This window comes from Vigna unguiculata, chromosome 10 (assembly GCF_037176805.1).
Source record: "Vigna unguiculata cultivar grain cowpea cultivar isolate G323 ecotype 2 chromosome 10, ASM3717680v1, whole genome shotgun sequence".
Classification (NCBI taxonomy): domain Eukaryota; kingdom Viridiplantae; phylum Streptophyta; class Magnoliopsida; order Fabales; family Fabaceae; genus Vigna; species Vigna unguiculata.
This window is the reverse complement of record NC_140801.1, coordinates 51,846,092-51,859,072: the sequence shown is the minus strand read 5'-3', so window position 1 is coordinate 51,859,072 and position 12,981 is coordinate 51,846,092. Positions and strand designations below refer to the sequence as shown.

The window sequence follows — 12,981 nt, the reverse complement described above, 5'->3', positions numbered from 1 at the left end:
CGCACACTAAATGCTTTGTGGTCATTACATATACTTCATGAGCTATACTCATAGAGATGAATGTATATATTAGAAAACTAACTTTTGCTTTTCATTATATGGAAATTATAATAAGCTTTTCACACATTAGTTTAAAAAAAACGGCTAAATACTTAAATTTCTTTTTCATTTTTTCAAGATACATTATTCTTCAAAAGTTTGGAAGAAGCAACAATCGACTAGATTTTTTAGTTTTTAGTCTTATATTTATATTTGGAATCATTAAAACGTGTGCCAGTATGATCTTTTGCCTTTTCTTTTCTTTTCCGATGAGATGTTTAAAAAAAATTCATTTTTTTTTCTAATTTTAATATAAAGCATTTAGATTTTACTTCTGCAAAGTCTCAAATCACCTTAGAGTACAACTTTATCTCTTGTATTTGTTAAATCCATTATTTGGAATTCCAAATTAAAATAACACATAAAATAAATATGTTTAGGTGAGAGTGTTTCAAAAGCTGCAGTGCAACATGTGTTAATGTAAAAAAAGAAAAATGTCTCCATGCACTTGATTGAATAGTTACACTCTTTAACTTTTAATGCTGAGATAATTAAATATATATATAAAATGGGATAAAATATCATTATCCAAAAATAAATATAAGGTTAAAAGTTTAATTGTTTTTTTCACTCAAATTTGAACTTCTTATTTTCACATAGTTACGGGTTAAAATAGAATTAGTTCAAGGACTTTTTGTGACATCCCATTTAAATAGATTAAATCTACTAAACAAAAACATCGCATAATTATGATAATAAGAAACAATCAGAACACGTACGGATCTACTATTACAGTTGTCCATAGGAGTACTTAAAAGGAAACGTAGACATACAACCATGCCAAAGACGAAGCAAAGTCTGAACGTTAATTGCCTTACAAAAGGATCGCTCCTAGAACAAGAAACCACAAAAGAGGAGGGCATTAAAGCCTTAAAGACTACTATTAGGAGCTACAGGTAACTAGTCCAAGCTACACAGCACCGCTACCACCAGCAGATCCACTTCCAGTGCTCTTTCCATCTGCTCCCACCGTAAGGTGATCATTGCAAAAGGAAAAGAATCCAGGCAAGAACATACACAACAAAGAAAGGGTAAGCTAGTGTAATTTAAAGTTAACATAGTATATCAGACAAGTACTTAAACAGTTCAAGCATTTCAGCACAGTGAGCACAGAGAATCATGTTATCGCAGACAAGCAGGACACTATGACTCAATTATCCGGATAAATATACTAAGATCGGATTCACTGGACGCTTGCACTTGTGGTGGCCTCTACTGCTCTGCAGAGCCATTGCCAATGGGTTTTACCCTACCACGCACAAGGTTAACCTTCAAGCATCTAAGGTCATTATCCTGCCGAAGACTAAGGCCTCCCACCACTCTCACCACTTGGGTCAGTTTGCTCTACCTGAGACTCACTGACCCATTTGAGTTTCGGGATGCGGTCCTTACTTGAATCCATACCTTAATATATACACTACACACCACCACGAGGTCTCCCCACGAGACTCATGGAATTACGCCTATCACACACCAAATTCATGTTTCATACCATATCCACCACCTTTATCTCAAAACATCAAATTCTCATGCAAGTTCCCAACCAACCAACCACAATCCAAGTGTTGCTCATGCCAACATACAACTTTTAGTTCATAGAAATCAGACAACCGTATATACTCACATGCTTTAGGTCTTGAAAAGGGAAATCAAATAAATCACACAAATCACCACTCAAACCAGAGAGAAAACAAAATTGAGGCAACCTGCTGTGGCAGCCTCGCTCAGGCTAGGAGCCATTGCCCAGACGAGAGAAGTTATCTCGCTCAGGCGATGAGCTCTCGCTTAGGCGAGCCTACAACAGTGGGTTCTGGGAGATTTCACGATCTCTCGCTCAGGCGACGCTGTCTTGCCTGAGCGAGCTGGCCTGTCGCTCAAAACGCAGCCCCTCGCCTGGGCGAGTGCTCGAGACAGAACCCTGAGCGAGTTTCTGGTATTCTCGCTTAGGCGAAACGAGCTCGCCTAGGCGAGAATATCAGTTCTTTCCCACTGTTCCACGCATGCTAGGCAGAAAAACAACACAACCAACATCCAAGAGCACATGCAGCTCGGTTTCATTTGATAAAAACATACTACTCAAGCACATAAACATAAATCAACCCAAAAAGAAACACACAAAATAACTCGGACCGGTGAATCTAGCTTCCCTTACCTTTTTAGACACTAGCACAAGGATAGGTAACCCAAGCAAGAGTAAACGTGATTCTGGAGCAACCTACAGAATTGAGAAGGAACACTCACGAAGTTGAGAATGTGTGTAAGGGAGAATTTAAGACAAAACCGAAGTTTTAACTGGAAGAGGGGAAGGATGAAGTTAAAGCTCAACTTACCTGAGGATATTAAGCTGAGAAGCTAGCTGGAAAAGAATTGAACTTATGCCCTAGCAGAACTCTTGCTTCAGCCAAGAGTGTTTGAAGAAGAGGAGCAGCTCTGGAACAGAAAAGTGAGGAATGAGTGAGTTGGAAGGGGTATTGGGTCCCCCTGGAAGGGCTGGTCTTGAACCTACGAAGAGGCCAGGCCCAACACGCATAAAACTGGAAAAATGGGACTTACACTTTTCACTTTTAATTATTATGTTGAAATATGCATAATAGACAAGGACTAATTCTAGGCTTTTCACCCTCTAAAAATACACAATAAAAATACTAAAATTAACTAATCACGGTTAACTCTTCATTAATTTCATCCTTCATTTTAGAAGAGGAAAATAAGATCAACATTATTGCCTCAAAATGTAATGTGTGTTTGTTTCATGTATACTTTCATACCTTTAAGGTAACTTTTCTTCATTTTATAATATTCTACATATATATGTTGTGTTGTGTGTGTTTTAATAAAAATAAAAAGTAATTGAAAACACTTCAATATGTAAATCATTTTAAGTTTTCTTAAAATCAGTATAAAGGACAAAAAGTAAAAAGAAAAGAAAATTTGAGGTTATAAATAATAAGTTAATAAGGGTTAATTGTGATTTTAAATCATAGATGTAAAATTGAAATTTATCCACGTGTTTCGAACTTTAATAAATTTTGACTATCTGGATATATTTTTTTAGTTTAAAGATATTAAAATAAAACACGTCAAATAATATAAGTAATTTAAATTCTAGTTTGAAACACAATTTAACACGTTAACGAAATTTGATGCAGTTGTAGTGAAATATATTTATTCATTTTTAAAGTTTAAAGACTAAACATATATTAAAATTTAGAGTAAAAACAAATTTTAATTTTATATATAAATTTAAGGATTAAAACATTTAACCGGGTAGATACTCTCGTAAAATAACAAGTACTTATGATACTAACACTTTATTTTCGGTATCAATATCACCCAATTGTGAACGATTAGACTCATTAAGAGGCATTGAGATCAAATTAATCTTACCAATGAAATATTAAGTGAGAGTCATAATAAAGATAAGATGAACAACATGATTCAATTACAGAAAAGTGCTATCTTCAATGAAAAACAATGTTCAATGAATATACTTTGGTTTTATGATTTAGTATTATATATTATGAAAAGGTTTGCACAAAAACGAATTGGAGTTGATGAAGGATCAAGAATCTTAGATCCAAAATGATTTTAGTGCCTTTTGTGTTGTTGTTTAGATGCTTCACATCATTATTCAAACTAAAGGGTGATGGATCTTGTGTACATTAGTCACTTTTTTTCCCTCTTCAATCATCTCTGTCTAAAGTATGAATAAATCTATATTTTAAAGTGGACCTTGAGCAAGTTGTTCTAAGAATAAGATTAATTTATGGGACCCTTAAACTCAAACTATTACCTTTTGTGGCCAATTATTCACCTTATTCAAATAAGTGGTGCAAGAGAAAGAAAAAAAAAAAAAACAGACAAAAGAAACTCTGATTCAAAAACAAGATAAAAGTGCTCTCCCTTACAATCAACCTTTATTTTCCTACCACACTAGGTAAAATGGGAAAGAAAAATTGGTGAAAAAGTAAATACTACCTAATTTAAGGGTCCCTCAATTTGAAACTTTCCATTGTCTTCATGTGGAAGACTAATGCAAGGAGACAAAGAAAAAGCTTATGCAGTTCACCACACGTGTGTCCACCTTAGCCAATCTTTCTGGTCCCCCTTTGCCCTTGTTCTCTTCTTTCACATTTTGTATTTTTCATAGAATGCTTGTTCTTTAGCCTTTGGTAGAAGTGGCTCCACACTTTTTGGCCAACCAAGCCTTAAGATTCCACTCTCCTTACCATCACAGGCATCCTCCTTTTCATTCTTACTGTGGGAAAGTTCACTATTGCATCTGCTTCAGCATGCCATCTGCATGTCAAAACATTGTAAGTGAGTATAAACCTCACATTCCAAACCGATTTTGTAAGGTTAAGTTAAGCTTAAAATTCACTTCTTAACATAATATCTGAGTCATGAGTTAGAGCCTATCCTAGCTAAATCTATGGTTGGTGGACATGTTGTGTCATCTGTTATCAGGAGATTTGTTGTTTGTTGGGCCTATCGTGCTATCAGACAGCTATCAAACCACTCATTAAATGTCTAGCTTCACACTTGAGATGTATATGCTTGGCGTGAAATTTTATAAGATTGAATTAAGCTTAAAATCTACTTTTTAACAAAAGTAAACAAGGAAGATTTAATAGTTCAAAGATGTTAGAAAAGAAAAGCATAAAATGCATTGTTGGATTGCACATAATGCAAACCTAGCAAAGCCTAAATCATTAGGCTGCTTGACCGAGTAATATCAACAATGGCTTTTTTGTCAACCTAACATGATTTGACCAGCATAGCTCCTTATTTTAGCTTCTTCATTTTCTAGGCCATATACATCTTCATACAAGCATGGTGCAATCAGAAGTCAAAACCTATAGTCCTAAGGAACAATATAAAATACACATGCCACATAGTTTGGTTTTCAGTAACAGCTATTTTTGCTTCAAGCTAAATAAGCAAACAGTACCAAGAGACAATAGTTGAATGTATTTCACTAATGAAATAACATACTCTCTGTCTATGTCGGTGTAATCTTGTACTTCTTATGAGATTTTGAATCACTTTTTTCAGTCAAATTGTGTCTATTTTAAATGTTACTAAAGCAAGTATGAACTTGCAGAATGATTATGCTTAAAATCCTCAAGCCTGGCACTGTACTAGCAGTTTAGATACATTCAAGAAGCATCATGGCTTTCCTCACAGTCAAGATTGGTTTGATTAACAAATTAATTATTATTGTTATAAGCAAAAGATTAGGATGAAGTGGCTTTTTTCTGAATTCTGATGTAGCATGTAAGGCTTTCTGGCCCCGGAAACTTTACAACTTGGATTCCTCCTTTGTCCATATGCAAGAAAGAGACATTCATGACATTGACCCACCAGGATATTTATATGTGGGATATGTAATTTTCAGCAATCAAATTTAGTTTCAAAAGAGAAAATCATTAGTGAAAATGTAAAGTAAAGAAAAAGGTCCATGCAAAGCCATTTGGTCCGCTGAGTGACAGAAATTTGCATGTCTGGTGTTATGATTTTGCCTTTGCTCCTATGAGGTCAAAAATTTGGGCATGATGACTTTTTTTTACAATTATTCACTGTGTTCACTCATTAGAAAAGAAGTGAAGTGTTGAATGATTACCTGAATTGAGTGACAAAGTGGTGTAGAAAGATGGAAGCTTCAAGCCTGGCCAAGTCAAGGCCTGGACAAAGCCTTTGTCCCCCTCCAAAAGGAGTGAAATTGCAACTGCTCATATCTTTGTCCTGAAGTTCATCAATTCATCACTTGATCTAAACAAATAACACATAAAATGAACTAACAAGGGGATTTCTCTTACTTGCCACCTCCATGGATTGAACTGATATGGACATTCATAGTTTCTGTCATCTAGATGAACTGATCTAAAATTTGCAAACACACACCACCCTTTTGGTATTAAGTTCCCTTTTATTTCAAAATCTCTCAAGGCCTTTCTCATTACTCCAATTATGATATTTCCCATTCTCAGAGTTTCAGTGATGACCTGCACAAGTAGATTTTGTTAACACAGTGAGTTAAGTGAGAAGTATGGAACATTTTTACTTGTCTTTGATGAGGATCTTACTGTTTGAGTAAATGGCAATGATAGGTAATCACTCCAACACAAGGACTCTCCAACCTGATCTTGAAGTTTCTTAAGCTTCATATTTTCCTCCTGAGAGCATAAAAGTAAATCAGAAAAGATTAGTTCAGAGACTTTCTTAAGGCCACATGTGGCAATCTCATATGATATATGCCACAATTGTCCCTAGTAAAAATTCAAAACCTTTGGTATAACATGGTGGAAAGAAGCATAATAGCAACAAGAAAATGGTTTTCTACTTTTAGCCTAGGCCACTAAGAGTTGGAGTCCTGTGCTTAACTCTACTAAATACTAATTGACCAAAAAACAGCATGAGATAACTTTGAATTCAGAAGTGCTTATGATTTTGTGGTAGGTGAATTTCATTGTAACTGGTGAAGAGGAGATTTAGAAATTACCATACCGTCAATTGCTGCAAAGCTGCTGGGCATTCTGATAGATATTTTGTAGCTAGAGTCATAAGAACTGGCACTGAATCTTCCCCAGGAATCATCATATCAATAATATTATCTGCTATTAAATCATCTGTCAATTTTTCACTTGCATCATTCAGAAGCACATCCACCACATCCTTTGGAACTCTGCAAATGCCACTATTTCTTTTAGCTAGGATAATTCTCCGCACTAATTTCACCATTTTCTTCTTTGCCTAAAACCAAAAAAGTGAAGTTAGTGTTACTAGGTCCATGATCTTGACACATGACATGTATGGTAAAAAATGAAATCAATATCTAACTAAGGCAAATTTACCTGCAAAGATTGATAAAGTTTAGTTCCTGGTAGATTTATTGGTAGAGACATGAGGCCAGAGATAAATTCCTGAAAATGTTTCTTCAGAAGTTCCATTTCTTCTCCTGGATCCAAACTAATCAATGCCTTGACTAGTACATGAAAAGCAATCTGTTGACAGAAAAGAAGTAATTGTCACCTGTTGGTATCTTTGAAAAGAGTAAATTACAATAATCTCAATTTCAATGTAGCATGATTACTACAAAATGATTAAGAACCCCATAAAGATAACTACGTTTTTCACTTTATAATTATATGATCTTGAAACATAAGCTGCTAGATCACCAATTATTACTTCAGTAACTCATACATAAACAAGGAGAAAGTTTGGTCACTTTATCATACAACTTTAGAGTGGTGAATGCTTTGATATAAACAAGTTAACATGTAACTAGATGCCAAGTATAGATTTAAGAGAAGCAGCATCTTTTGTTTTATCTTGTGTCTGATGGAACTATTCTCAAGAAGTCACCGTGAGCAAAACTTAGAAGCTAGATTCTGACTTCTACACCACGTGGGGGAGAGAAAGAAGACAAGGTTTGGCATACACACACATGTGCAAACACTCATTCACCCCTTCAGTCAGAGAAAAGAGAAGGAAACTACAGAGCTAACCTTTTTTGTTTCATCTTGTATGTATACGGGGCTATCTTCTTTCCAACTAGACATTGATTCTGTGACATACTTTTGCATATCTCTGGTGATCTGAGCCTTTAGCTGTTGAGACTTGAAGAAAGCTCCAATGAGTCCATGTATTCTCCTCTGAAGGCTTCCATTGATGAGCAAAATAGAAGACTCTCCCATCAACTGAGTAAGAGACTTGGGATAAGAAGGAACAAAAACTTTTGCATCACTTTGCAGTATAAACTTGTTCACATCAGCATCCGTGGAAACTATTGTGGGGCTTCCAAATATGTGTGACTTGAACACCTTGCCATACCTACAAGTTGCAACACGCCAAATCTTAGTGAAAACAACATGAGTTTATGGATTCAACTTTGTTCACAAAACTAAGGCATGATGAGACTTTTACAACCCAGATGGTTTTTCTTTAGAATATGTTAACTTGTAATGAAGCTGAATTAAAGTGCATGCTTAAGAAAGTGGTGCGTAAAAAATGATTGCATATATGAACTTACATGCTGCGTCGCTTGTCCATGAAGCTCTCAGGGCGATCAGAATAAGCACAAGAAACAAACTCAAGAGTTTCACCGATAAAAGGCCATCCAAGAGTTCCTAATGGAAGTTTATTTCTATATTTTGATTTGAGCCTGTTCCTGTAGAGGAGGATCACAGTGCATAAGAGAAACACTGTCACAGACACAATCAAAATATTGTCCATTATTTTCTCTCTCTCTCACACACACACACTCTATAATACTTCTAGCTTTGGCTTAAATATGCGTAATCATATGGTGGCCACGGCCATAACCACGTTTTTCTTTATGAAAGTTCAGTGTGCATGTGTGTGTACGCGTGCAAGAAGAGGGAGAAGGAGAGAGGTTTTTGTGAAGTCTTAGCTAACTTTTTGCGTTAGGGGAATATAAATATTCATGTGTGTATACATTAACAAAGGCATAACATAGAATTATTATATTCTCAAGGCACAAAGAATTTTAGTGTCCTTTGGACTGAACTGGGTCAATGAGACTTAGTATCTATCTATCTATCTATCTATCAGCTTGGGAATGTCTCTCAGATCAGTGGCTTATTATCTACATCACAAATTCCAAGAAATACACACCATCTACGATAATATATACATCAAATTTACTCTCAGAAAGAATAGTCAAATATATTAAAGTGGGAGAATGTAGAAAGAGTTTTATTATATATATAATGAGATGGTGAAATATTAACTGATAATGCATGTCTGGTTTTTGCTTAGTTTATGATTTGGTTTCACATTATAGAATAAAAGAAGTCCCCACAGAAGGGCATGATTGTTGGTGTAGCACATTGGATTATGGCGTCCCCCCCTTCCTTTTCCTTTGGCAGTAGCAGTTGGAGGACCTCGTGCCTTCATGTGAAACTCAATAAGTCCAACCACATTCCTCCATCATCATCACCTTGCATCAAAACCACTCTCTCTCTCTCTCTCTTAAACATTTTGTTCAATCCATGCTCTTCTCCAACCTCTCACGTTATCATCATTTGCATCCTTTCTCTTATTATATGCTAGAGGCCACATACCCTTTTCTTTCTCTACCATATAAAAATACTTGTCCTATCCCCACATTTCTGTGACTTTTAAATGTATTGGCTAGTGAAGGTACATGCCTTTAATGGACCAACCAAGAATGAGAGTGACAAAATTGCATGAAAGATGGTATTTAAAGACAAGCCACTCTTCTCCTACTTGATTATTTCATATATGCATGCCTACCCAAAACTTTGATTAAGCTTTTGTAAGTTTCTCTTTGACTGTAGTCAACAATTATGCTTTTTTTGTATTGTTATTATTATTATTATTATCAGAATGGCCTGGTTTTAAAGGGAAACAACCTATCAGATTCAGGCAACCAATTGGCAACAGAGATTATTCGGCGCTGTTCTGAATTTTATTTAACTATTACACAAAATCAGTGAGAATCCCACAAAGAAATTCATACATATTATTGTATATTCTCTTGGAGTTTGAGGAGCTTGGACCATTAACTTCAAGAAAAGCAAGTCTTTTCTGAAAAGAAAAGAAAAACTAGTAGTTGAGAAAATAAGTTATAGTATTTTAGTGCTTGCATGCATGTTGTGGGAACCCTGCCAGTCTGCACAGTGCCATCCGTGTCCACATCCTTTTGGGGAATTGTGCATGTTTACATTAGGCACATGTGAATCTCTCTTCACTATTCTCAAACCTCAACATGGTGAATATGCAATCCAGCACCACAAAACAAACATGGAGAATAAGCATTCTTGGCTTGGAAATTGGAAAATAACCAATCATATATATTAAAGGGAGATGATGAGTTGATGATAGAGAAATAGAGAAAGATGATCCAACAGTTCAAAGTTTTGCTCGTGAAATTATAAACCAGCACACCATGGATATTTCTCGGAAAACATGCCAACCTTTCTATTTATGAGATTTAAATAGAAATTGTTTCTTCCAACAACTAATTTGTAGTAGTCTGATCCATGCTGTCTTACATGCACAGATATAAATACATGAATCCAAATTCAAGAAATGGACAAATTCAGTAAGAAAAAAAAATTGCTTTTGCAAAATTTAATTAGTATTCTCATCTTAGTGCTTTAAATTACCTTACCAAAACCACCCACCGTCCTCTGCACTAGCCATGTGCTGGCTCTAACTCAAATCTGGCTCTATTCACACACAAAACCAATAAAAATATTGAAAACCCAATTGTCATCTATAGGTAAAAAGAACAGGGCCATTGTACATCAAAGGCAATCAACTTTACTATTGTCAGAGCAAAAGGAACCAAGGAACCACATAAAAAAAATTTACAAATGACAATTTTGGATGTCAGGACCCGGAACTCTCAAGCCTCAACAAATGTATAATCTAAAATCCATCAACAAAGTAAACCAAAGAAAAGCATTGGATGAATCAATGCAGGTACATTCGAAGTCAATAACTTTTTTTCTCTGCTGATAAAGATAACAGGAACATAATTAGACACTTGGGATGGATTTTGATCGAATAAGCCTTTTAATCAGAGCTTTCTCTTCATCAATCTTTTGTTTCTCTTCAGCATCTTTTGGCTTTATCTTCCTCTTCTCTTCCAATATCCATTTCAAGAGTTCACGTTGTTGATTTTCTGGAATTGGTTCTCGTTTGACCACAGGATTTGTAGTAGGTGGTGTAGGCACGTTCATCTCCAAAACAGGAGCAGCAGTATCTTTAGTTGAGACAGGAGTTACATCTTGTTCCTCCTCTTCACCAATTTCTTTCTTCTTATTCCCCAAAAACAAGTAAGCTACAGAGTTAGACAATCATCAGTCTAGCAACAACGAGAACAAGACATGTTTTAACAATAGAAATTCATTCATGCATACTAGATTTAGGATCACAAAAGAAAAACACGAGCAAGAATAATAGACTGAAAAATGACATGGCAGAAGAGCAGAGTAGTTACTCTCAATATATTGAACGACACATGTTAAATGTATTAGATAAGCGTGTAAATAAATTTTCGGTATAGAATCCTTAATTGAGAACCCAATTGTTACCATCAAACTAGTTACAAGGTATGCTTTTAAACATCTTCATTGTACTAGTAAGCTGTCCGAAAAATGAAGTGTAGCTTATATAGATAAAACAATTGAAGAACAGTGTATTTTGTATAACTTGGATTTTAAACCTTTTATACTCTATCTTATTAACTAAATCATGCATAGGATAAAGTGCTTGCACATCTTGTTTCTCACAGAGCTAAGATTATAAACATATGCCAATGAATCATCTTCAATCAGATCCGAGGCAAATACTATAGGTTTGTTTGAACACAATATTTTAGTGAAATTTAAAAAACATAAAGCTATTGATCTTTTGCAAAACTGTACATAAGATTATGCATCCATAAATTATGAAATTAAAATGATTACAGAATGCTGATGTACAATATACAGTCTCAAAAATGATTAAGTTATCACCTTGATTATTTTTGTTTGTCAAACCTTGGTTCAATGAATCAATATAAAGAAAATTGTAATAATTGTCAAGACCACAAAACCATCAGTTGCAAATGCAACATAAAAGTTACAATGATAGAAAACTAGCACACTAATCTAAGAAATAATGCTACTAACAACCTCAACTATCATATATTAAGAATATAACAACCAAGCATGCATCGTAGCAATAAAGGCACAAGGTAGCCTCTTTTTCGGCCTTCCATAAAATAACCATCCTCAGACATAGAGTCAAAGCTTTCCATTATAATCATGTTATTTCTTGATTTCTATTTATTTTGTTGGTCATGACCAGACCCAATGCTTTTCAGCTTATGATCTCACTGGCTCCCCACTCATCCTCAGAAGCAGATATCTTATGAAGATCATTAAACCCATCCTCCCTAATAAATCACCACCCTTATGATGTTATGATCTTCTCACTCACCAAACTCATGAACAAACATGTCAAAGTGAAATACAGCTTAATGTAGTACCATCCTACCCACCTCATCCAGAATCAACAATTATTTTCAGGGAGCATTTCAGCATATAAAAGGAGCAAAATAAACACTGGTAAGCCAAAGCCAATATTACCTAACTCAAGGTGTGACTTTACCCTCCCTCATTTGTGCACAAATGAAAACAAATATTACAACCCATGAAATTTCAAACCCAAAGAAAAAGTATGTTTTCCTTCCACCCCATGATCAATAATAACAAGCGATGATTAAAACAGACAAAAAAAATTAAACTTACATCATTCATTCAGGGGAAAAGCCATATCCAATCCAAAGAAGGAAACCCCATCTCATAATTTCCCACATGATCAACAAGGGTCAAAACATTCAAACGAAAAAGAAAAGATTTTTTGGTCAAGGAAAAATTACCTCCGACACCGAGATTCACAGCCAAGAGTATAGGCCAAACAAATTTATAGCGCCGAACAAACGGTACCTTCGGCGGCGGCGGCGGCGGCGGTGGAGCAGCAGCGTGGCCGTGGGTCCCCATCGCCGCCGGCGAGGAATACTCGTTCGATTTCTGTTGTCCTCGAAACTGCTTCAGCTGCGCTGTTACCGTAAACAGAGAAACCTTGAATCAAAATTAAATATTTGATTTTTTCAACAATTTTTTGTCTGAACTAAGAAAAAAATTAAGAAATTAACCTTTTCGAGGCTTGTTAGTATATAGCTTTGGAGGACCTTCTTCACTCATTCTTTTCTTCTCTTTCACTCTTCACTCTTCACCTTATTCCACAGTTTACTCTTGCTTGAATCTTCTTCACTGTTATGTCACACTGTTTCCCATGCATATAAGGAAACCATCATTTTTTATACTTTTTGCTTTAGGGAGT

The 12,981-nt window shown here is 35.4% G+C and overlaps 2 protein-coding genes and 1 long non-coding RNA gene across 3 annotated transcripts; all 3 read right to left on the bottom strand.

Moving 5' to 3' along the window:
* Positions 1-803: 803 nt before the first annotated feature.
* Positions 804-2,680, bottom strand: LOC114166089 (uncharacterized). The gene is made up of 3 exons (XR_003599849.2): positions 2,430-2,680; positions 2,252-2,314; positions 804-1,059 (listed from the first exon to the last, which is right to left on the bottom strand). It is a non-coding gene; the product is annotated as an uncharacterized LOC114166089 (long non-coding RNA).
* Positions 2,681-3,958: 1,278 nt separating this feature from the next.
* On the bottom strand, positions 3,959-8,586 carry CYP90D1 (cytochrome P450, family 90, subfamily D, polypeptide 1). Its single transcript, XM_028051047.2, has 8 exons — positions 8,132-8,586; positions 7,608-7,932; positions 6,954-7,103; positions 6,607-6,852; positions 6,186-6,275; positions 5,919-6,104; positions 5,723-5,844; positions 3,959-4,398 (listed from the first exon to the last, which is right to left on the bottom strand). Exons 1-8 carry the CDS (start codon positions 8,332-8,334, stop codon positions 4,308-4,310), a joined length of 1,413 nt encoding a protein of 470 aa, XP_027906848.1. The 5' UTR covers positions 8,335-8,586; the 3' UTR covers positions 3,959-4,307.
* Positions 8,587-10,387: 1,801 nt separating this feature from the next.
* Positions 10,388-12,955, bottom strand: LOC114165862 (WAS/WASL-interacting family protein). The gene is made up of 3 exons (XM_028050475.2): positions 12,794-12,955; positions 12,518-12,697; positions 10,388-10,933 (listed from the first exon to the last, which is right to left on the bottom strand). The coding sequence occupies exons 1-3, from the start codon at positions 12,840-12,842 to the stop codon at positions 10,629-10,631; spliced, it is 534 nt and encodes a 177-aa protein (XP_027906276.1). The 5' UTR covers positions 12,843-12,955; the 3' UTR covers positions 10,388-10,628.
* Positions 12,956-12,981: the final 26 nt, after the last annotated feature.

Excerpts from the sequence above, each read along its gene's own strand:
- CYP90D1 (XM_028051047.2), bottom strand. The coding sequence starts at position 8,334 with ATGGACAATATTTTGATTGTGTCTGTGACAGTGTTTCTCTTATGCACT. Across the intron at positions 6,853-6,953 it reads AACTTTATCAATCTTTGCAG|GCAAAGAAGAAAATGGTGAA; the intron begins GTAAATTTGCCT and ends TTTTGGTTTTAG. Across the intron at positions 4,399-5,722 it reads CACTTTGTCACTCAATTCAG|ATGGCATGCTGAAGCAGATG; the intron begins GTAATCATTCAA and ends TTTGACATGCAG.
- LOC114165862 (XM_028050475.2), bottom strand. The coding sequence starts at position 12,842 with ATGAGTGAAGAAGGTCCTCCAAAGCTATATACTAACAAGCCTCGAAAA. Across the intron at positions 12,698-12,793 it reads TACTAACAAGCCTCGAAAAG|CGCAGCTGAAGCAGTTTCGA; the intron begins GTTAATTTCTTA and ends TTACGGTAACAG. Across the intron at positions 10,934-12,517 it reads TGTGAATCTCGGTGTCGGAG|CTTACTTGTTTTTGGGGAAT; the intron begins GTAATTTTTCCT and ends CTAACTCTGTAG.